General features: G+C 35.4%; 1 protein-coding gene across 1 annotated transcript; it reads right to left on the bottom strand.

The window, feature by feature from the left end:
* Positions 1-4555: 4555 nt before the first annotated feature.
* LOC149380569 (serine/threonine-protein kinase TIO-like) lies at positions 4556-12538 on the bottom strand. Its single transcript, XM_089603065.1, has 24 exons — positions 12409-12538; positions 11959-12018; positions 11719-11852; positions 11543-11617; positions 11342-11434; positions 11136-11210; positions 10971-11063; positions 10756-10819; positions 10585-10669; positions 10416-10488; positions 10267-10335; positions 10072-10152; positions 9822-9897; positions 9589-9741; positions 9266-9404; positions 8847-9018; positions 8379-8477; positions 7673-8206; positions 6396-7517; positions 6024-6257; positions 5767-5910; positions 5601-5681; positions 5310-5498; positions 4556-5157 (listed from the first exon to the last, which is right to left on the bottom strand). Exons 3-24 carry the CDS (start codon positions 11806-11808, stop codon positions 4915-4917), a joined length of 3984 nt encoding a protein of 1327 aa, XP_089459191.1. The 5' UTR covers positions 11809-11852; positions 11959-12018; positions 12409-12538; the 3' UTR covers positions 4556-4914.
* Between the last annotated feature and the right edge of the window lie 12388 nt (positions 12539-24926).

Here is a 24926-nt window from a genome sequence, read left to right as displayed (position 1 = left end):
CTCTCCTCTCTCAATTTTGGATCCAAAATATTCACCCTCTCTTTTCTCCTCCGAAGATTGGGTTACGATTAGGGTTTGAAGATCGACGCGAAGATTAGACCGCACCGGTGGAAACTCTTCCGCGCATGAAGTTTCTAGAACGGATTCGGGGCACGTAGACGACTAAAGATTTCGAGGAGATTCGGTTATTGTGGATCGAAGGCTTGACACCGCGGATGAACAAGGAACATATCATGAATTTCATATTTGTTAATTAATGTTAATAAACGGTAGTTTTGTATGATTTTCATGTTATATACTTCTTAATCGATAGTAAATTTTCGTCAATTATTGTTAATAGTCGCTTGTTTTTATGGTTTCGACTTTTTTACTTATGAATAGCGAATAAATTTTCGTTAATTAATTTTAATATGCATTGATTTTATAATTTTTTTTAGCATTTTTGCTTCTGAATCATCAATAAATTTTCGTTAATTATAGTTAATAAATTTGTGCATTTTAAGTTTATGGTGCAGTAGCAATTAATTTTTTTTTTTTATGAAAGAGAAACTGAAGTGTAATAATTTATCTTTTAGAATTTTGAGAAATAATTAATTGCATGTTTTTAGGGAAACAATTACTTAATTTTTTTAGATTCTATTTTTTGTAGTTAATTAAAACTTTCAAAACGCTAGCCATATTGAAATTACAACGTTTTATATTGGTTAATTGACTAGAGTGCCCTAATAAGAAAGTGGTAATTTGGGTAAGCCTTCAATTTTAGTTGTATTTCTCAAAATGTAATGTTCAATTAAAAAAAAATCTTATCATAGTTTCATAAAAAAAAATCATATGATAATGTTGTCGTGAGATTGCAAACAAACGTTCGATTTGAGTTTGTACGATAACGATTATTAAACTTCACTAGATAAATCTTAATCAAAGAAATGACACGAATGTTTGAGATGGTACAAATCGGGCGGTTGTTCTAAGAAAATCCGAAAAAATTAAGTTCTATGCGACTCACATTTAGTTCCGAATTATAAGGCCCAACAGGCGGGGTTACTAAAAATACCATCAAAGGCTCACAGAGTTCAAGGCCCACTCAAAAGACGCCTGTCGTGCCCATCCACGGAGCGAAGCTTACCTGCGTACCACGCAGTGAGGAACGCTGCGTGCGATTTCTCCGTCGCGCGCTCCATGTGATGCGTCCAGAGGCCCTCTTCAGCATCCGCATCCAATATAAATACCTTTACTCAGAGAGGGTCAGGCACACACTTTTTCTTTGAAAAACACATCCATTCTCTCTAAAGATCACTCGATTCTAGAGTTCCGAAACGTTACCGAGGACTTTCCGCACTCTGTTCCCTTTATCGAACACATCTTTCTAAAAATATTCAACTAACAAATATTGGTCATCCACCTCACATAGCAATAAGACTAATGTTGAGCGTCAAAGTGCGCTCCAGAGGCACTGTCTCTGCACCCCTCTAAGCTTGATTTTCCCTTCTTCTTATTCTCAGATCTCCGTGACAAGCAAATAACACCTTCGAGCTAGAAGAGCGACAACTCGTGATTTTCGAGTTCACATACTTGACTCGGGTGCGGCCACTTGGTCTGAAACTTTAAATCGTTGTTCAATTTTGTGCGACAACACATATAATATTTGCAAAGAAAATGAAAGGAATACATGAATCTTATGAAAAGGAATTTATATTAAATTCGTGGATGGAAGAAAATAAAGTACGTGTGTGTATAAAATAATGGATCTTTTTCAGGATTAAAAAAGTCTTTTGTACGTAGTATCCCTCGATAGTTTATACTACACGTCCGATCCGATTCGGATCATCGACGATGTTTGAATTATGATTTAAAGATTCGGACCATCGGCGATGTTTGAATTATGATTTTAAGATTACGCCAAATCTTCTGCAAGATGATTCCTCTAATCATATTCTCTCTATCTGAAGTGGACGGAAGGGCACTATCTTTTGGGCTCACACAAGTTGAAGATTTCCCATCCGCAAGTGTGCCGGTTTGGACATCAAGGCTAGTTAAAGAGACTAACTCCTGCACAACATATCGATATGTTTTTAAATGACAATTGTTTTAGAATGGAAGTCTCCAAAAAACAATAGTCTTGTAGTTCCTCTCTATACAAAATGATAATTGAGACACTTTGATTTTTAATTTTTTAATTTTTTTTTTATAAACAATTCAATTTTAAACAGCTAAATAAATCCAAATGAGTCGTTGTGTTGCTAGGCCCCATAGAGGCATGGAAAAGTGGCTTTACTTGTTTATTCATTTTCCTTCTTTTGTGTCGAAGAAAAAAGAGGAACAAAAAGTTTGAGACAGAAAAATAATTAAAAATTAATAAAGTATAGAGACAAATATATGAGAGAAACGTGGGCAAGGCTCTAAGGCAAGCGTGGATCGTTGATTTCAAATATTTGATTGACACGTGTGTGGCTGTGGTTGGTTGGAATAATAATGGCTTAGAAAAAAAAAAAAAAAAAGCTGTTTCGAAGCAAAAGTAAAAAAGCACAAAAAAAAAGTGTTAAGTTGTTTCTGTGACAGATGTTAAGTTGTTTAAAATAAATTCGAATTAATATCATATATAATATAGAGATTTGTAACTAATTAGGCCATTTTAAACATGTGATTTTAGATCTAGCCTATGTTTGATAATTTTTAGGGATATAGCCAAATGGTTTATGTGGCAATAATTAAGGTCTTATTTGCCCTTATTTATTAATAAATTCGTCACTTTCTCTCTCCTATTTTTTCAAATAATTTTTTTGCATCAAAACTTCAAAAATTTGTATCTTTCTCATACGAACTCGAAATTGAGTGATTTCAAATCCTACAAATTCGTGGCGTCGAGATCTTCAAAAATAGACTCATTGTGTTTGCTAAAAATTATTTTTAATGCATCATATTTACATTTCCATTTATTTTTTTTTATAATTTAAAAAAATTTCAGTTATTTCCATATTTAAAGTAGATTTTTCTACATCTATGGTATTAAAGATTATTTTTCATCAAACACAATGGATCTATTTTTGAAGATCTCGGCGTCACGAATCCGTAGGATTTGGAATCACTCAATTTCGAGTTCATATGAGATAGATATGATTTTTTGAAGTTTTTATGTAAAAAAAGTGTAGGAAAAAAATAAGAGAGAGAAAATGACGAATTTATTAATAAATAAGGGTAAATAAGACCTTAATTATTGACACATAATCATGCTGGCTATTTCCCTAAAAATTGTGAAACATAGGCTAAAAACAAATTTTATAGTTTAATTTTGGCTATTTAGCTACAATGCCCTATAATATATTCCCTTACAAAAGTTATACAATAGACAACAATATACACAAATTAGAAGCACAACTACAATTAAAATTTCAAAAGTTAAATTATTGAAACCATAGAACCAACATACACAAAATTCCATTGGGATGTCTCTGAAAATTCAAAATCAAAACCTAAATTACAAGTAAAATCAACAAAAGAAAAATTATTAATTAAATATTATATTTTTGAAATTATTAGTGTTTTCCTTTTATGAATATACCAAAAGTAGAGCGATTACTTCCACAAAATTTCAATAATATTTTATCATCATGTTATTGTTTACCAAAAATACAATTTACGTTTTAACACAATTGAAGTAATAAACCATAAACTTTATTGTTGGCATTTTTTTCCCATAAGTGAGGATAACATCTTAGCTCTCCAAAAGAAAAATCAAGACGGAAATTAAATAATAGTTGGTTTTTTATGACATAGACCACAAAAAAAATATAAACTATATATATAAACCTCATTTATTATTATCTTTCAGTTGCCAACCTCGAGATGATGTGGTAGTAGTCTAGTAGACGCCAAGACTGTCTTAAACTTAGTCATATATATATATATATATATATATAAAATAAATAAATAAAAATAAAAATGTGAAAGTGGGTACCACTAAATATATGTAAAATAAATAATAAACCATTTACGTACGGAGGCACAGAAGTCACTTTCATTCCCAATGACCATCACTCCCACCCTCTCTACCTCGTCTTCCTCCCTTTAATGTTTATCTAACTTATTTAATTTTATCATTTATTTCTGCGTCTCTTTTATTTATATATTTATCCTTCTTTAATTATTTTTTTCTTTCTAAAATAAGACTTCTACGGATCTAACATCTAAAATAAGTACTGCTCGCGAGTTTATTAGCCAACAAGAAAAAAAAAAGTTACAATGTTCAATCATCTCTGATTTACATTATACGCATCATACGGTACTAGTTATATCAATTGAACTAAATGGTTTATTGGAGGAAACGAATGACATACAATTTCTCTTGAAAAAGTCATTAATTAATCTCAGGCTCAGCCTCAGCTCATGATGCGACATTGTAAGAAATCTAATGTTTTTTTAACACTCATTTTAGCCTTCATTCATATAACAAAAAGAATATATTTTTCTTTATTTAATGTCGGCAATAAGTCATGGTGGCTTATCCGTAGTGGTGACAAGACCGAAAATAATGGGATAGAAAATAAATATTGTAATGTAAAAACAAAACAATTAAATATACAAAAAAAAAAAAAAAAATCAGATACAGACACATATGAGAATAGAGAATAGGTCAGTCGCAAGCCATAATTGAACGCTATCATCTTCCCTCTTATGTTCATACGTGTACGCGTTTATGAAAGAAAATAAGAATCAAACAGCTATTTTATGTCTTTTACCTCACTAAGCATCATAATATTACAAGGCTTCATGATCAACCATGTTCTTCAGAATGATAAACCAGCAACAATAATTGCTGTTTCCCATATGTCGTTGAAGAACACTCTGAAGGCTGTGTTTGTGTTTTGAGTGTGTGATTATTAGATTATTAGATTACTTACACAGGTGTGATTGGCACTAGCCGTTGGACACTTTGGCGGTAATCTCAATCGCGTATTTGGCGATTTCTTTTTCCGGCGATTGTCTGAGCTTCACAACGATCGCAAACAGCTCCGATGATCGGAGAAACTGCTTGCACTGGGAATATGCACACATCTTCGATAATGAAAGAAGAGCTATCTTTAGAGGCGACTCACTCATGGGTCCCGGGGCCGGACTTTGGGGCTCTGCTGAACACTCGGCTACCAATTTCAACATAGCCTGCATCGCAAGAAACAACTCTCAGTACCTATGCTGAAAAAAAACTCGTAAAGGCTTGCTTGGACCAATTATCAGCTTTCAATCCGTGTTTAAGCATGGAATATAATTCAGCATTTTAACGGGTTGACTCAATGTAAAGTACTCTGATGAACCTGAATGGCTCCTTTAGAAATCATGTCTTCGCAAAGTTTGTTGGAGTGTCGAACAAGGTTACTCAGTGCACCCGCGGCGTTGGCCTTTGTTTTATCGTCTTCTGATGAAAGAAGCAGATTCGCAAGATGAGGTATCGATCTCCGGAGCTCTTCGTACAGAGTCTCGCTGTGATAAGCTGCGTTTCCAATCTGAAAGAGAGAAACACAGACAGCGGAGCGAAAGTAAATATCAGTAGCTAAATTCGTGATGTTTTCAAGGAGTACGAATAGAATGGGCAAAAAAGAACTCACAGCAAAACATGCAAATTTCCGCGTCCGTTTGTCTGGGTCAGAGCACCGATCGATGAGGAGGCTGATGATTTGACACCTTGCCTGAAACATTATCTCCCGATCATGAGAACATTCTTAACTATAGATTGACAGCACAAAAGCATAGCTTAACCGTTACATAACTTACAAGCAACTCATAAAAGTAGGAGCTATGACGGCACATGTTTCCGAGAGCGCTACATGCTTTCGCACGGACGTTGGGATCTTCATGGGTCAGAAATTTCTTCAGGTAGTCCAACACCGAGGCCCTGTCAATGTACTCATAAAATCCCTGGACAACACAACTAAAGTTAATATAGAAAAATACAATATTCTAGTATCGGCTGTGATTTGAAATTGGTTGCATAAGATTTTTTTAGATATAAAAGGAGAAGCGAATGTAACCTTGTGCATGCGAGCTAAATCCGAGACGATCATAAGAGCGTCTAGTGTGACTTCTATGGGGCAAGAAGAATCCAGCAACTTTCTCCACCGATTCGGCTCCAATAGTCCTTTCTTCACAAGTTGAGCCGCCAGAGGAGGGTGACGAATTGTCTTGGCCAGAAAAGCAACAGGCTTTCCCAACTCTTTCAATTCCATGTGCTCCAAACAACGAAGAATAATGCCCGGCACTCCAGCCTGCAAATTTGGAAAAAAGAAATCCAAGAAAAAGACAACACCATGTTGAAAATCACATGATTTTTTCTCTAGCCAATACAGAGAATGGATAGAAAATATTATCAAAGCACGAATAAGAAATCGGAAGATCAAACAAACCTCCAAAAGGGTTTTAATGTACTTTCCCAAGTCTTCCTCGATTGCTTTCAGGAAGTCCTTGTCTTCCATACACACCCTCCCACCGGGCGAGCCCATGTTGAGAAGGAAACCACTGTTTACAGAGGCAGTGGCCGCGGGCAATCCCGGAGCGTTCTGTACGGCAACAAAAGGAAATGCCAACACATCGATCACCGCATTTATAATTTCCCTGACACCGTTCTTGCCTCCACCGGGGCCGGCCCAGCACTTCACGAGCTTGAGATGCGTGTCGCTGAGTAGGTCGGAAATGATCTTGATGTTCTCGCCTTTCATTATTTGTCGGAAAATAAGAGCTCCGCCTGTAAGGCAGTGACATATTGAAGAAACCGTCCATACTACTCCAACAGGGGATAGGCCAACTTGATCTTTTGATGGGCTGTCGATTCCTTCAGGGTTTGATTTCGTAGATAAGGAATCGATGAGAAGCCTAGGCATCCCAATGGCACACATCTCTTGAACTGCTAATGTTCCGGCCCATTTCAGCCTGGATTCTAGTAAACCGACACATCCATCACCAAAGCCATGCCAATATGAGAGAGCATTATTGCCTGAATCACCGGATATTTTAAGGAAGTCAGATAGTATGGCGGCTCGTGGAATCAAAGGCACCCCTATATCCAAGACAGCAGATTCAACAGAAGACCCGGTTTCGAGGGATAGAATGGAAGCGAGAGCCAACATAGCCGATGCACCGCAAGGTTGGAGGGACTCTTTTGTTGTTTTCTCGTAAGAGGACAAATAGTGGGCGATGACGGCAAGCCGAGAAATTTGCTTCTTTTGAGAGGTTGTGAGCATAAACAGAGTCGAGTTTCTTCCAGTCGCCTTCAAGCGCTGAGCCACCGTCGCAACGATGAGGCAACAGTGCTGAACTAACACGCTGGGATTAGCTAATGCAGACTTCAAGTTGGTTGTTTGTTCGTCTTTGTTGATGGATGAGGCACAAAAAGAGAGTACAGAGAATATCTCTGAGATTATGGTTCCATCTCCTCCACCGCTAACGACAGTAGTTACGGGGAGTGAGCTCGGAAGACCACACAGAGCACCTGGGACGATTGTATTATGTAGACAACACCTCAACAAGAGCTGAAACATGGAATAACAATTAGTAAAAGAAGCAAAAACATCTTTCATGTCAGATCATAGAAGCTAGTTGTACTTGATGAGCTTTAGAACTCGAAAAATAAGATAATAGGTTTAAATATAATGCAAACTGAATGTTTGAAAGCTAGAGAGAATACCTGAATGCCACCACATAATGAAGCTTCAATACGTTGGTTGAGGCAATAGTACAGAGCCACCTGTACAGCCTTAGATTGGAGGAACGCTTTTGTCAGTGCATCAATGACTTTTGCCGATTCCGTATCAAGTAACGATCCTCGATCCTGATTGCCGACGTCGAGTTGGAGCAAAGGACTTAGCATAGCACTTAGAGGAAACCGATAGGAGTTTTCTTTCGTGTAAAGAACTTCCAGCGCTGCTACCAGTGACCACACGGCTCGACATGCTTCGCAAGCAGCGTGAAGCTTATCTGAGGAACCTGATATGAGACTCGAGCCCGATGTGGCTAAACAGAGACACAAGTGGTCCACTAAACCAGAACTCATCGCATGGCTCAGAATCCGCCGAAACATCTCATGTGAAGCAGAGACCTCGGGGCTTAAACTTGAAGATGATACCTTAAGACCTTGAGCAACTGATGAAAGCATGACAGTAATGCAAGCTGTGGATGCATACAGGACTTTGCCAGATATGTCTTCATTTCCATTAACAACCTACGCATTTGAGAATTGGAGAATTGAAAGGGACGAGGAGGAATGTTAATCCATCATTATTTTGTGTTCTTTATTCATAGTATAGTGAGCCGAATTCATCTATAATAATATTGATTTCTGTTGTTTATATCTCGCATCATATCACTATCACTCTTCTATATAAGAATCTGACCTGTGAAAAAATTTCAGTAAGGGAGACCCAATGCCTGAAATATGAGCCTGCATCGCCATTGCCTCTACTGTCAACCAGAAATTTGATGATTGCGAAACTCTACAAATACAATGTAGTTGTGTCAATCTATAATCATAACAATTACCATTTAAAGAAAACAAGAAAAATACATAGTGGGGAATAGAGCAAGAGCAGTAACAAATAAAAAATAAAATTGTTAAAAATAATAAAAGAAAAGCCTAATTTCACAATAACTTGATGAAAAGCTAAAGTGCGGAATGGGAACCATGTGACAAAAAAAGATAGCTCGGTAGTAAGCACATACAACCTCCGAAAAAGAGAAGACTGGTTCGAGTCATGAGTAAGTTTCATAAAAAAAAAAAATTAGGAACTCTGTTAAACAAGCAATGTTTCGCAAGTAGACTCTGCTAGATCATAAAAAAAATTGTTAATAGTACGCAAGAGTACCTTTGCCTTCAAATCATTGAGGTCGGACGATCTAACGCTAACAGCATATGCTGTGAAACCGAGAAGTTGGTGTGTTATTTCATCAAGAAATCGACTGGAATGAATAGCCCCAGCTGCGACTAAGTTTGAAAGAATTCTAAGTGACTGGTTTGACATGATAATGTCTTGTTCCCTGGAAAACATTGACATATAATCATGGTCGATATCTTACGTTAAAAAACAATCTGATACATCCCTAAGTCTAACAATCTCTTGTACACGGATCTGATCTAACAGAATCACAAATACCGATTGCTATAAAAGATGTAGTAAATCAACTACACAATTACAGAATAAATACAAGATACATTAAATATATTATATATGTGTGTGTGTGTGTTAAAATGGAGCAGAATCTAGCTCTACCCTTTAGTGCTTACCGGGAAGGAGATTGAGAACCTTTAGACCATTTTTTCAGTGGTTGCAAGACATGTGTCAGCGCTTCGTTATCTTGACTGATCGCTTGTGCCCCTTTAATGGTACGGGAATTATTTTCCAGTTTATCTAATATTTGATAACCTGAAAGAAAACAATACATAGCTGAGTACGTTTCATCCGTTCCGTGAAAAAATAAGCAACTGAAACTCATTCAGACATGTCAAAAATTTAAGTCAATTTTTTTTCTAAAACAAAAAAACAAAATACTGAATTCTGGTCCCTGCATTTTATGATTTACTTCCTACGAACAAGAATGCAAAATTACCTGACTGTTTAACATCGTTAGGACTTGCAAATCCAGGGAACTCTTGAGCTGGTGAAGAATTCCCTAAGGTGGACTTGGGAACATTTAACTGTGCATCGTTTTTGTTGGCCATCCCATTATTGTTTCCCATAGAATGGGGAGAAGTGTCATTACCTATGGCATGGGAAACATAGATTTTAGTAATACAGAAGTAGAATCTAAGTATATTAGACAGGGAACTAAAAGAGCCTGACCAGTTGACATGTTACTCGTTCTTCCATCTCCTGTAAGTGTTGTATCAGCCTCTCTAGCAGTGACAGGACTTATAACCTGTCAAGGATAATATAAGGTGAATAAATAAATAAATAAAATGCATCACTCTAAAATAATACACAATCTTCTTGACCAGATTATCCAGTTAAGACAACTACATTACGTAACTTTCTGGAATGTAAACGCAAAAATTAAAATAGAAATTGCAGATACAAGTGGATGCAAAGTTACCATGTTCTCCAGTTCATCTGATAATTCCTTGATGAAAGGGTGTTCAAGAAGATTAGGCCATGTCAATCGATTCTGCGGTGTCTGTTTCCCATTATGTAAATAAAAAGAAAACCCAATTAAAACTTGATCAAATGACAAAAATAAAATCATAACGTTATTCAGCTCACTTGAAAAAAAAAAAAAAAAAAAAAAAACCTTATTCAGCAATCCTTTCAGAAAACTTCTAAAAGTTGAACTCATGTTGTCAGGATATTTGACTGGATCCTGGAGATTCGTAGGTAAAGTCAGCCTGTAATTCTGTATCTTAAGTCAACCATGGCTGTAAATAGTACGAGTTGGTGTACCTTAACAATGTGGCGGATAAGGGCATAGACGGAGTTTGTGTAAAATGGTGGCTGGCCAACAAATAATTCATACCTACAAATTCCAGATATAAACAACAAAAATTAGTTTGCATCAGTAAATGCTCAAATGCTATGGCCGATATCAAGAACATAAGGAAGTTTCACATACAGAATGACTCCAAGAGACCATAAATCTGCAGTGTGGTTGTAGGGTTGTTCCCGTACCAGTTCCGGAGCCATATATAAGGGAGTGCCTGCGAAAGAATATCAAAGCTTCTATCAAACAAGCCACAACTAACTAACTGTATCTTAATAATTTCAAATTCGGATTTTACCCAACCTTTTATTGATCGTAAAACAACGGTATTCATGGACATTGCTCGAGCAAATCCAAAATCACATAGCTGTTGATAAGAAAAAGTAAAAAAGTTATACTTTTTTACTGCGTCACAACCACAAGCTTAAAGGCAAACTAAGGAATATGAGTAGGAATAAAATATAAAAATAGCGATAAAAAGATAAGCGTGAAGAGTTGTTAATTAGCAGAGTCGCAACCTTAACAACAGACCCCTTGCAAATAAGAATATTCTGAGGCTTCATGTCACGATGGATAATCCGATTGGAATGCAAGTAATGCAATGCCCGGACCTGTAAATATCAATAGATGCTAAGAATTGGCAATCATGCCTATGACTAATGTAAAGTGAAACAAAGAAATACCAACTGCCTTGCAATTGCTTGAACTTGTTCTTCAGGAAGGCACTTGTCGTCTTCAAGAATCTCAAATAATTCTCCCTGCCAATAGTGACTTACGAACATTCAGCTATAAAAAAAATGTTTCCAACAATGTCCCAGAATCATATGCAGAAATAATGTGCCTGAGGTATTTATTGAGCTCTAAAAACTATGAAATCACTGCTCGTTACTTGAGCAAACTCTGTGACGACGCAGAACTCTTGAGGGCTTTCAAACCAGTCGAGCATTTGAATGATGTTTTCATGCTTCAGCTTTCTAAGAATCTGCATATTTGAATGTGAAAACATAATTAAATTTGAGTAACAACTTAAGTATAATAACCACTATAAAATACAGTAGTTCCATCATCAATAGTCAAGTAAGTCAGATACCTCAATTTCTTGTCTTAGATTCATAATATCCTTGTCACTCTTCCCATGCTTCATAATGAATTTCATTGCAACGGTCTGAAAACCGACGCAAATATTAATAAGCTCAAAAACAATAAATCCACAAAACTAGCATATGGTGTGAATGTGTAAATATATAAAAATGAATAAGAACATACCTGGCCTGTGAACTTTCGTCTACCCTTGTATACTTTCCCAAACGATCCTTCGCCCACGAGCTCGATCACATGATAATCTTCCACGCCCATTCTTAAATTAATTACAAAAATATTCCTCTGCCAACTTCAAATCCCTAATCAAATTCACCAATTTGCATAAGTCTTCGTGGCTCTCATCCAGAGTAGTACACAATTTTATATTTTTGCTTTTGAAAAAAATCAAAGCAGTTAAATGTTTACCTTATTTGGTGGTTGAACAGGTTTATTGCTCAAATTGGTTGCTCTAAGAACTTACACATCCTAGATATATCCCAAAACAGAAACAAAAAATAAATTAGTTGAATTCAAACGCAGACGAACTGAATTTAACTACAGAAATGAACGACCTATGTACCCAAACTAGCTAGGGTAAGAATATCGGAATCTAATATCCAGTGATTAAGTACCTGAAAAAACGACGGAGCTACTATGCATTAAAGGGTGGTGAGATAGTTTATTTGGAAATGTATAAAACGAATTGAAATGGAATTTAATAAGTTCCCAAAAAAGTCAGATAAATAAGTAAAATAATAAACGCGAAGAGAGCTCTTTCTGGGCATAATGGATAATGAATCTACGAGCAACAAAAGAAAATTTGAAGAATCAAATGAATAATGAATTGCAAAGGCGAATTAGAGGTAGATAGATTACCAGTTTCAGCATAGAAGAAATGAAGTTTGAGAGCTCGAGGGATTTGTGAAATCTGGAATTCAGTAATGGGTTTTCCCGCTCATTATTTTTCAATCTACGAAATCCGAATTAATTTTGTTTCTTTCCCTTTTTTTTTATCTAATTAATTTTGTTTCTTTTCGTTTCTTTTTGTCGCATTAGTTACAGCACTATTTTCTTTTTAAAAAATAAAAAAATAATAAAGAAAATATGTCCAGGAGGGCCTACTTTGATTTAACTTCGGGCTGGGCTCAACAGGAACCAAAAGCTATCGCCTTAAAAAGTAAAAATATTATAAATTACATGGGTTACCTGATTTTTATAAGTATTTCCTATAATATCACACTTTTTATTTTTATTTTGAGAATACATTATCCCTTTTGTGCATTTCCTATCATGTCATTACTTCAAGCTCTCATTTTCACCTAAATAAATGAGTTCATTCAAACTTTTCGGATTCAGTAGAGAGACCATAATATTCGCATAATTTATGTTTACTACTTACACTTTTTTTTCCGCAAAAACTTTTGACCATAATTTATTTTATTTTTCTTAATGCTCATAGTTTCGTATAGTTTTTATTCTTTAGCACTTATCTTAAAACGAGTATTGTGAGAGTAAAATGAGCATAGCTAAATATATGTGCAAAATTCCCCTAGTCTCCACGACGGACAATATATGCATACACATGGCTAAATCAAAGTTGCGTGGAGTTCATTTTGCTAGTATGTTATATGAATTTTTTTTACGACGGACAAGGGTTCATATCAGTAGAACGACAAACGCAGAGATTGCGTTTTACGACGTACATAGATGGAACAAGTCCAAGCTCCTTCATCCAGCCATCTAGGATTTTTTTTTTCTCTCTTGTTTGTAACTATACATTATTATATTTTGTATTTTAGATTAATATTTAATTTAGAGAATTTGTGGAGCATGATAAGGGGCGTTCAAGCATAAATTTTTTTTTATTGGGGAATCCAATTTTGTTGCAACTTTTCTATTTTGTTTCTTTCAATACGAAGCGGGCTATAATAATAATAATAATAATTAGTATTCAAGGTTATATAAGTATGCTAGTAAACAATAATTTGGACTTTAAGCCTCGCTCTATGTTTGATTATGGACTTCAAATAGTACATCAACTATATTTTGGAAGACTATTTACAGGCAGTTCTCCCAATTTAATATATTTAGTAGAAATATTCTTAAACTATTACTATATACCAATTTTGTTCTTTTATTTATTTATTTATTTTCAATCTACCAATATTTTTAAAATTAAATTTAATACTCGAACAACGTAAAAGTATATTTACGAACTTAATAACCTGTTTACAATAGATCTAACATTATTTAGTGTTTTTAGAGCTAGATTATGATATAATTTGTTTCTATTATAAAATTGACATGTTTTTAAGTTGCTACGTATATGTTTTAACTTTCTTAGATAATAAATCTCATTAAGATGTTAGATAATATTTTGTAAATGGCCAAAATGTTGTAAAATTAATATTTCGGGCTTCGTGAGGTGCTTTTACTCAGTAAATTAGTTTGGGAACTAAAATACCCCATATTAAAATACTGGAAGGACTATTTTAGCTCAAGAAGTCTTCAAAGTATTCCATGAATCATAAAGACAAACAAGATTGATTGAAGATAGGATTAGAAATCAACACACACCCGCGTGCAAACACATATCTAAAGCTTTTCAAGTAGTAAGTGTGGTTCTTTTTAAAATCAATATTCTAAACTTGTAACTAAACAAAAAGAACAATAGAACTAGAAGAATGAGTTCTTGTTCACTGGCAACAAAATTATAACATCATTTAAAAACATTGTGTAAAAAATGTAGGTATTGATAACATATAGGTATATTTATATGAGAAATTTCAGTTATCTATGCCTAAAACTATACAAAATTTATATCCTTAAAATATAGAAGGTATGTATATTTTTACCCCAAAAAAGCCTTTAAAGTTTAAACATCCACATAATAAACAAAGATAACCTTCTAAAACTCTCTCTTAAAGACATTTTTATTTTCTCACGCTTTCAAACAAATATACGAATGATAGGTGCGTGTCGTACGTAGAAACCTCCTATCATCCCGACAAAATCCGAGCTTGTTCTTGAGTAGTTTCGAGGTTTTTCGTGTGTTTTGAAGGTTTTCAAGTGAATATGGGATTTTTATATACTCTGGGCAAATCTGTACAAAGCGAGGCATTCGGGATCGAAAACGAGTAAAAAACGAAGAATGATTCAAGAAAACGTGCAACCTCGCGCCGCGAAGTCTTCAACATGCGCCGCGAGGTCTGGAGATCCAACACCAGTTGAGCTCCGAGCGTCATGCGCGTTCCGCGTAGTTGTGGAGATATCTACCTCGCGCCGCGACCTTCACATTGCGCGCCGCGAGGTAGAGAAATTTGGACGCCGAAAATCCCCGAGCGTGAGGCGCGGAACGCGATGTCCCGTAGATGTCAACCTCGCGCCGCGACCCTTACATCACGCGCCGCGAGGTGCGTCGAAACCAAAAGAGGAAACGCGGATTTTGAGTCGATCTGAGCAGTTGAGAAAGATAGAGAAAAAGATGAGAGCCGTTCTTCATCAATTCGCGCCAATTACAGTTTTCTTCTTCTCCTTTACTCTTGAACTCCCGTATTTTAATTTACAATTGAGTTTTTAATTATGGTTTATTCTTCTCCATATTCTATTATTCTCTTTTTGTTTTCTCGCTACGTCATGAACTAATTCCATTAAGGACTATGGCGTAGCGGGTTTAGGATTCAGTGATGGATATGATTTAATATATTGAAGTTCAACTTTCATTCTCTACTGCTTTGCTTAATTCAAATTCGTTTTAATGCTTGATCGAGATTAGCTACCTTGTTCATGATATTGTATTTCAACTTGATGCTTGAGAAAGATTAGGTTGTTAGTGTTTTGGTTTGAATTACTATGATGCATGCCTAGGCTAGAGATAGTTAGGTTGCCTTAGAATCGTTTGAATACTCTTGATATTAATGCATGTTTTTGTTAGGGATTGAGATTGAGAGAAGATTTTCCTAATTTTGACATAGGTTGTTAGATGTTCGAGAGAGATTTAGCAATATTATTTTGTGAGTAAGTATGATTAGCAAAGAGTAGTGAGTTGATTATTGATCGTGCGTGAAACTCGTGTATCCAAACCGTTGAATAAAACTCGTGAAGCCTTGGTCCTTAGCCTCTTTTTCTGCTTACAACTGTTATTTGAGTGTTCTGCTATTTATGAGCGTTAGAACTTGTCAATAATTTGTGACATCTTTCCATCTCCTCTTTAAGTTCAATTCGTGCTAGTTGATTTGTTTGCTAATTAAGCTTTTTCCTCATGGGATCGACACTCGTACTTAATTCACTATATTACTTGAACGTCAGGTGCACTTGAGCGCGTAAAAATCGCAACAACAAAGTCCTATCGCAACAATGAAGTCCTAGCTTTTCTGTTGAAGCAACTTAAACAATCGATGCAGAGTTTCACTCAAGCTGTGTGGACTCGTGGCTCACAAAGTAGGGAACATTTTGTCACGTGTGTAAGCACGATATGAAAACCAAACCCGGGTGTTTTGAGGTAACCATCTTCATCTTCATATCATTGTTTATTGCTTGCTTGCTTAGTTTTACATTTAGCTGATATTATCTTCTCAGGTAAAAGAGAAGAATCTTGTTATAGGATGAGGAACACATATGAACAACGATTCACTGATACGAGGTAGTTATTTCGGAACATAGTCTCGCATAGTAGAGTTGTGATGATGTCAAAAACGACGCGATCACAAATGTGTGTACTATATAGACCTTATTTTTATACACAAATTAATACTCTACTTTTTTACCCTATCAAATTGTGGCATAATAAGAAGTTCTTTTTTACTATTAAGTTTTCTCTTCGTATGTTATTTTCATCTTCATTGTCAAAAAGTGAAAAATTAACTCACAAAAAAAATAGTCACAGTCCGGTTCACCTCATTTCGTCACGAACTCTCTCGAACTCAATGGAAATGTGTGTTAGACTCCCCTCCTTCGAGAGAGGCTAAACTTTTGGTGATTGATTATTGACTGCGTTTTTTTCATTAACTTGAGCGCTCTTAAACAGGCTAGATTTACAATCTAATGGGCCGGGCCAAAAACCATAAACTTAGTTACATAAATAAAATCATAATTAATTATCTATATTCGAAATAATAAAAAGACAGAATTTAAAAACCTAATTGTATAATATAAAACCCTAATTCCACAATTGAAAACCCCTGATTTCCCTAAATAATAACTCTAGATACTAAATACGTAACATTGTGATCCGAAGACCTTCAAGCGACATGCATATCAAGTCTCCACTCCGGCACGTGTCTCGCCAGCGTTATCAACCGATAATACTATCCATAAATTAAATGAGTTGAAAAATTGAGACCAAAACTAAATCAAATGAACCAAATCAAGTATTTTTAAGAATTTAACAAGTCTGAAAAGTTAAACTATCGTAAATATATACAAAATATTAGATCAATTACCAAATTCAATTCAAATTACGGGTTATTATGTCATAAAATTATAAATAGACAAAAATTGAAAAGTTGGTGATCGAAGAGTAGAGCCTTGGTGACCAGAGACATAGAAAAGAATGAGATCTTCCTTCCACTCGAGCGCGCTCTCGGCCTCGGGCACTAAAAACTCATCCAGTACCTCACGCTCTTCAACGCCTAGTTTCTTTGGAGTTCTTCTCAACCGCGGAGAGAAGGAGTAGTTGTTGTTTATAGTTATACATTTTTAATTAGATGATTATAAGGAAAACAAATAAGTTGGTAATTTATTTAGATCTTTAAAATATTTAACAATTTAGAATAATAAATGAGATTTTCATAGCTAAAATTTAAAAATAAAGAATAATCAAAACATATTATGGGTGTTTAGCCTATTTGCTATGTTTTGACTAATGGGCTCATTAGCCGAGGCCCAAAGAAAGAAAGATTCGGCGAGGGGAGTTTAGGCGCCAAAGTGAATTGCTAAGCGCCAAAACAGATCGAGAAAAAAAGGAAAGTAGACCGAATTGGGAAACAACGAAACGGAAACCAAATCAAGACAGAGTTTTTTTGTACCGTTGGGAAAGATTTCGATCGGAGATTATATATAGGTTCGCGAGGGAATGAGAGAGAGAAGCAGAAAAATAGGTTTTCTAGAGAGAGACTCTCTCTCTTGATTTTTGACGATGAGAAAAGCCAGCTTTTCTCCGAAACGAAGGAAACCCTAAAAATTCCGAGGAATTCCATCTCTGGAGAAATGGAGAGACGACGAAGAACAAGGCGGAGCGTGGAATCGTCCGATTGAGTAAGATTCTTCTCTTTTTTCTCTGTTAGGGTTCTTCAACTATCTACCTAGGGTTTTCTTTCAGTCTCGATTCTTTTTGTCTGATTATATTGTTGCTTCTTTCTACCAATTAATGGAAAACCTTTTCGGTTTTGAAAGAAAAAAAGGACTCAATTTCATGAATATTGATATCTCGTTTGAACTTTGATGCGTGTGTGATGTTTATGCATATCTGGTTGTACTCTTTTAGGACAAATGTTTGATCGAAACTCTAATTTTCAGAAACTTTGGACATTGTAACAATTTCTGATGGTTATGTATTTCTCTTTTATTTTTTCTTTCTTCAGGAAATATATTGCGAGGCAAAGAAGAAGTTTGGGATGTTTCAGCGAGCACAATCTGAAACATTGATGTATGTTGTCAATAACTAACGTGTTCTCAATAACCTCCTAGTTTCGTTCTTGCATTAGTTCTTTAGGGGAAAATAACTTTCATATAATTTCATGCTTTTTTTAGTTATATATATACAAAAATTGGTTGATTATCCACTCCCTAACCGTTTTGGCTGGCTCTAAAAAACTTTGTTAGGTTTTTTTTAGAGTTTAGGTTGTTAGGCCGGCCCGTGTGTCTAGACGTTTATTTTTTAGATTCAGCCAAAAATGTTGGGGGGAGCCTAATCAACATATTTTCTTATGAAACTATATGTATTAATATATTTTTTTTCTGTAATTATATGTATTTTTAATTTTCCCAAAATAATTTCTGCAAGTAATTGAATTAATGAGTTTGGTATTGGGCATATTATATTGTGCCCCATAATTTCTCATACAATTACTAATACTAGATTTCTTTGACGAGGTATATGGAGGAACATTTGTCCGAACTGACAGAGAAGAGTCGACTTTAGAGCTCAGAAGAAGGAGAAGAAGAAAAATAAAAAAATGATTCTATTTAGAGTATCGCCAAGTTGTTTCCTGACCAAGATCAGCCTCTGCTTTCGACCGGAAAGTCCCTCATATCACCTTATCTTTCTCAAGGTTAGGTTTCTTCAATTTTCTACGTAGGTTTTCTTTGCTGATTATTGTGTCTAAATGAGTTGTTTTCTTAAGGCTTTTAAGAGGTTATCGCAATGGGCCTCTGTCGACGAGAATGCTTGTGAGCCAAAGAGAAGCAGAGATTCAGATTGCAAGGTTTGTGTTCAGAGATGGTTTGGTTTTCTGTTTTCTCTTCCTGTGCTTTGTTTGTGTTCCTTCTTATTTGATTTTTCATCATTATTGGAACAGATTCACATTGTACAAAGCGGAGTTGTGAAGCCATTGCTTGCGATGCTTCAGTCTTCAGATTCAAAAACTGGAGAAGATTTTTGAATGCATACACGGCTCTGCTCCAAATATCGCATTCACGAACTCATCTAGCGTTCAAGAAAGCTCAACGACCACTGAATCGACCACAACCACGATTTTAGGTCTGGACACACTGCCTCAACTCTAAAGGTCTGCACAACCAAATCCCCAATCGTAAGCGCTCTCTCTCTCTCTTCGGTAAATAGAGTTTGTTTTCACTTAAATAACTTCTCTTTTTTTACCAACTTTTATGTCTTGTCAGATAGTGGCCACCCATCAATTAAAAATTGTTCACGTGTCCGTAGCATTTGTCAAGCGTTCACTGTTTCTGATGTCCCTGTGAGCTACTGCAGTAAAAAAATGAGACGAGTGTCTTTAACCATGTTTTTATTTCGTGATTTAAAAGTGGCTAGTATGATCTCCTTGTTTTTGAGTAAGCTCGTTGCTTTCTAAATAATGATCAAATTTTTTAGGTATTGGAGTTGCTTGAAATAATTTAATTTAAGTCGCCGGATACCAATACGAAGCTTTCTCAGGTTATGTCTAACGGGGAAACTAGTTTTGCTGGTATATTATAATTTGTACCCTTTACGAGCTGTGATATTTATTCTATGTTGCTTTTGTGATGGATTTTCTTGCTGATATTCTGATTTGTTTTGTAATATTTTCAGAAAAAGTGACATGGACTGATTAGTGAAATCATGTCATGGGTCTCTCCAACACTTCAAGAAGCCACAGATAGTCATAGGTATGTACGACACTTCAATAAGCTGATTTTTTTTTTTTCTGAATACTGATAAAATATTTTAGGTATTGGAGCTGCTTGAAGTCACGGTCTTGTGGAACATTGCAAACAGAAAATTGACCTTTGACAAGGTAATTTCAACATCCTATCTTTACTCTCAGAAATACAATGTTGTTTGGCGGCTGTCAGGTAGTAATGATGATAATTGGTATTGCTAGATAAGAGGAGTTCCTTTTAAAGCAAGTACCGAGATGTGTGGTTTTGTTAACAATCATGATAATTACATGAGCTGTGTCGTAGCTGTTTTAACATTCATAGTTTCTCTTCCTTTTGCAGTGCTTTGGTCACTGAGCAATCCGGGCAACGGAGTCGAAGAAGCATCAATGGACCGGGCTAGGCTGGGGAAAAGGGTAGGGGGACCGGACCTGGTCCCGGGACCAGATTACTAACCAATGTCTTCACTAACCACTAACTCTACTAACCAATAACTTCACTAACCACTAACTCTACTAACCAATAACTTTACTAACTACTAACTTACTAACATGCTAATTCACTACCTTTTTGCTAATAGTTTTTAGTTTTGCTAGAATTTTAAGCTCGTCTCTCTTCCCGGGGGAGAGATGGAGTTTGGTAGTATAGAATTTTAAGCTCGTCTCTCTTCCCGGGGGAGAGTTCGAGTTTGGTAGTATAGAATTTTAAGCTTGTCTCTCTTCCCGGGGTAGAGATCGAGTTTCGTAGCTAAGAATTTGTAAGCTTGTTTCTCTTCCCGGGGTAGAGATCGAGTTTCGTAGCTTAGAATTTGTAAGCTCGTTTCTCTTCCCGGGGGAGAGATCGAGTTTGGTAGTGTAGAATTTGCAAGCTCGTCTCTCTTCCTGGGAGAGAGATCGAGTTTGGTAGTGTAGAAAGATGGAGTTTGATAATATTAGTCTACTAAAAATAGAATATGAGTGCCCTTGTTAGTATAAAATCAGAATATGTGATGTGCATAACAATCGTGTACAAAATTGTGCACTGTTATTCTATTTTTCTTTGCATGTGATGTGCCATATACAACTATTTGTTGCAGGTATAGTGGGCTACGACTGTTTGCCTCGATTTTGTTTTTTGTTGTTGTTGCAGGTATCGCACTAGTTTTCCCAGGTACGCCACTTTTTGATCTCTTACACCCTTTTAGATTTTGTATGAATAAAGAATATTTCTATCATTCTAGCTTAATATGTTTGTTTACTTGCAAAAGGAAATATGTTTGTTTCGACGCAAGTTTTCGAGATACATCTTTTTCAGCTTAATTATGTTACTTCCTCAATACAATAAATTCTTAGAAGGGATGTGCACCGCCTTACAGTTTAAATTCAGATTTATCATATGTTCCTTATTTTGATATTATATATATATATATATATATATATATATATATATATATATTGGTTTACAGGAGGTTGTTCGACCAAAACCTGGTTCCGGACGGATGCAAGAAAGATCCATCCATGTTGGGCTGGGTTTCGTGGCTAACTTATAACTTTTTTATTTTATTTTTTTGTTTCAAAAACTCCTAATTTTTTGCAAACAGTTTTTTTCTTTCACAGGATGCAGTACTTTGTATGCTTCAAGTGGCCAACTGCTAATGTTAAGTGAATGGGAGTCACAAAGACTGCTTTGAAACCATCAAGGTGAGATATTGTTATCAAATGATATATTTTTTACTGTCTTTTTGAATTGTATCTTGTCAAAACCTGATTATTTTTTTCTTTCTTTCAACTAACCCGGATTTATCACAATGCAATATAAATTTTTACTCCGTTTACCCTAGTTCCATATGGTCAAGTTGGTTCCTTCTTATTTGATTTGTCATCAATATTGGAACAGATTCACATTGTACTTCAGTCTTCAGATAGACAACTGAAGGAGATGGTAGCTTTTACAATCGGGGAGGCACATCTAACCCCATGATACTCTGATGGTTTGTCCCAAAACCAAATGTTTTGTTTCCAATCTGACCTACTTTTGCATATTTCCATTCTTGACTTGGTTCAGGGACCTGGAGTTTTTGAACCCATACACGGCTCTGCTCCAGAGATCGCTATTGCCGGACAGCTTGGTAAACCCAGACTCTTCTAGCGTTCAAGAAAGCTCCACGACCACTGAATCGGGTACGCGACTTGCTCTTTCCCTAACGCCTCTTCATATGTAGTTAGGCAATGCATCTATGCATAATTTTAATCAGTTTTCTCAGCCTTGACCTCTTGATTTAGTTCCTACATTACGTACAAAAGGGAATATAACTTTCATATAATTTCTGGTTTTCTAATATTTTCATATATATATATATATAAAATGATTGGTTATCCTCCCTTGGCTGTTTTGACTGGCTCTAAAAAAAATTTAATACTTTTTTTATATTTTTTTTTCAAGTGCCGGCCGGCCAAAACGTTTAAAAAAAAAAATTCTTTTCATTTTTGGTCAGTCAAAATACAGGGGAGCATAAGCAACATATGATTTTCAAATAAAACTATATATATATGTATGATTTTCAAATAAAACTATATATTTTTTTTTTGCTGGAAGTATGTGAATTGTTATATTCCCCAAAATATTTTCTACCGAAGAATCTAATGTTGGAGATTGGAGTTGAGGATATTGATTAAAAGTATGCATAGATGTAATGTCTTCATATATATTGTATATCATTTTGGCATTAGATTTCTAACATATTTTACTTGTGTCTTGTCAATAAATGAACTACAATGACTTGATCCCGAGAGGGTATGTAGGCAGCTCAATTATGAGTGCAGCTACACTTGTTTGCTTTTAGATCGGTTTGATGAAAATCCCATTTTCTGACGGGATTTTCTTCAAGATCTGGGCTGCGGAGGATTGTACCGCAGTCTCATCACAGAGCGCCGATGTTATGGTAAGTAATTCCCTTACAATTTCTGTTGAAGACTTGCTTTGTATAAGATGTTTTAGTTAGCATTTTGAGTCTCCTGAAATTTGACTTGTAACCCTTAGCATATTGACTTGATCTGTTACCCAGATTGACGAGATTGGATGGTATGTGACTTGTGACCCGCTCAGTTGCAAGCAAGAAATTAAACAACACTTCCTTTTGTTATGGTAAGTGATTCCTTTGCTATATTCTCAACTTTGATCTCCTAATTTGATACTTTCATGGATTACAAAAGGGAATTAACTTTCATGTAATGTCGAGGTCTATTCTTTTTATACATATATACAAAAAAAAAAAAAAAATTGATTAACCTCTCCCTTACTGTTTTGGCTTGTTCTAAAAAATTTTGTCATAGGGTTTTTTTTTTTTTTTTTTTTTTAGTTGGGTAGAGGGTTTAGGTTGTTGGGCTGGTCGAGTGTTTAGGCGTCCATTTTTTAGAGTATGCCAAAGCTTTTGGGAGATATTAATCAATATTTATTTCTTTAAAAATAAAAAATTCTTATAAAACTATATATATTATGTTTGTTTGACTTAAAATTTTATGAAGTTACATTCCTTTTTATGTACTTCCTGTGAAAAATGCCGATTAAGAACCTTGTAATGCATATTAAAGGTAGTTCTTTATATCAATATTGTGCATTAATTTATTGTTACTGTATGTTTACTTATTCTTTAACACTATCTTACATCAAGGTTCTAACAATTTTTTATTTATTATCCCATCCCTCAAATCTGAACTACAAAGGCTTGATCCATCTCTCTCTCTCTCCTAAAGAGGAGAGAGAGAGGGTATGTAGGCAGCTCAGTCTTGACTCGAGTGCAGCCACCCAATCCCCTTCTTTACTTGCAGACACAACGGACAGACTACATGGAATTCTTGTCAGCCATTGCAGAGACAAGCCTCTAGGATTGCAAACACATACGGTGGGAAAACAAGGTACCCAAAACAAGAAGCTCCGATCTTTTAACTTTTCTTACAATAAAGTTTGAATCTTTGGACTAAGTTCACTCAATTGCTGATCAATAATCTAACTTTAGTTGCAGGGTGGTACAGCAACTTGTTGGGGGACTTCTTGGAACAACTTTACGAAGCCAATTTTCTGCACCAGATTCGGATTGCAAGGTGATCAGAGAAGCAGCTCTTGTGTTTTGTTTGTGTTCCTTCTTATTTGATTTGTCATCAATATATTGGAACAGATTCACATCAATATTGAAGATGATGGCAGCTTTTGCAATCGGGAGGCTAACAAGAGAGTTCCACATGTCAGATTCGGGTTTAAGAAAGCTCTGAATCGGGTACGTGACTCGCTCTTTCCCTAACGCGTCTTCATATGTAGTTAGCCTATGCATCTATGCATAGTTTTAATCAGTATTCTCAGCCTTGACCTCCTGATTTAGTTCCTACATTACGTACAAAAGGGAATATAATTTTCATATAACTTCTGGTTTTCTAATATTTTCATATATATAGATATAAAAAAATGATTGGTTATCCTCCCCTGGCTGTTTTGCTGGCTCTAAAAAAATTATTATTTTTTTCTCTCTTTTTTTTTTTTTTTTTTTTTTTTTCTTTTTAAGTGCCGGCCGGCCAAAATGTTTAAAAAAAAATTTATTTTCATTTTTGGTCAGTCAAAATACAGGGGAGCATAAGCAACATATGATTTTCAAACAAAACTATATATATGTACGATTTTCAAATAAAACTATATTTTTTTGCTGGAAGTATGTGTATTGTTATATTCCCCAAAATATTTTCTACCGAAGAATCTAATGTTGGAGATTGGAGTTGAGGATATTGATTAAAACTATGCATAGATGTATTGTCTTCATATTAATTTTATATCATTTTGGCATTAGATTTCTAACATATTTTACTTGTGTCTGTCAATATATGAACTACAATGGCTTGATCCCGAGAGGGTATGTAGGCAGCTCAATTATGAGTGCAGCCACACTTGTTTGCTTTCAGATCGGTTTGTTGAAAAGCCCATTTTCTGCGAGAAGGGTACGGGATTTTCTTCAAGATCCAGGCCGCGGAGGATCGTACCGTAGTCTCACAGAGTGCCGATGTTATGGTAAGTAATTCCCTTACAATTTCTGTTGAAGACTTGTTTTGTATAAG

Source organism: Urtica dioica, chromosome 12 (genome assembly GCF_054948205.1).
Source record: "Urtica dioica subsp. dioica isolate 48M chromosome 12, U.dioica_male_clone48M_v1_H2, whole genome shotgun sequence".
Lineage (NCBI taxonomy): Eukaryota > Viridiplantae > Streptophyta > Magnoliopsida > Rosales > Urticaceae > Urtica > Urtica dioica.
The sequence above is the reverse complement of the archived record's forward strand: the minus strand, read 5'-3'. Positions and strand labels throughout refer to the sequence as shown.

Coding starts and splice junctions, on each gene's coding strand:
- LOC149380569 (XM_089603065.1), bottom strand. CDS start 11,808: ATGGGCGTGGAAGATTATCATGTGATCGAGCTCGTGGGCGAAGGATCG. Junction 11,064..11,135: donor AAGCAATTGCAAGGCAGTTG/GTATTTCTTTGT, acceptor TGATATTTACAG/GTCCGGGCATTGCATTACTT. Junction 7,518..7,672: donor CATTATGTGGTGGCATTCAG/GTATTCTCTCTA, acceptor TCCATGTTTCAG/CTCTTGTTGAGGTGTTGTCT.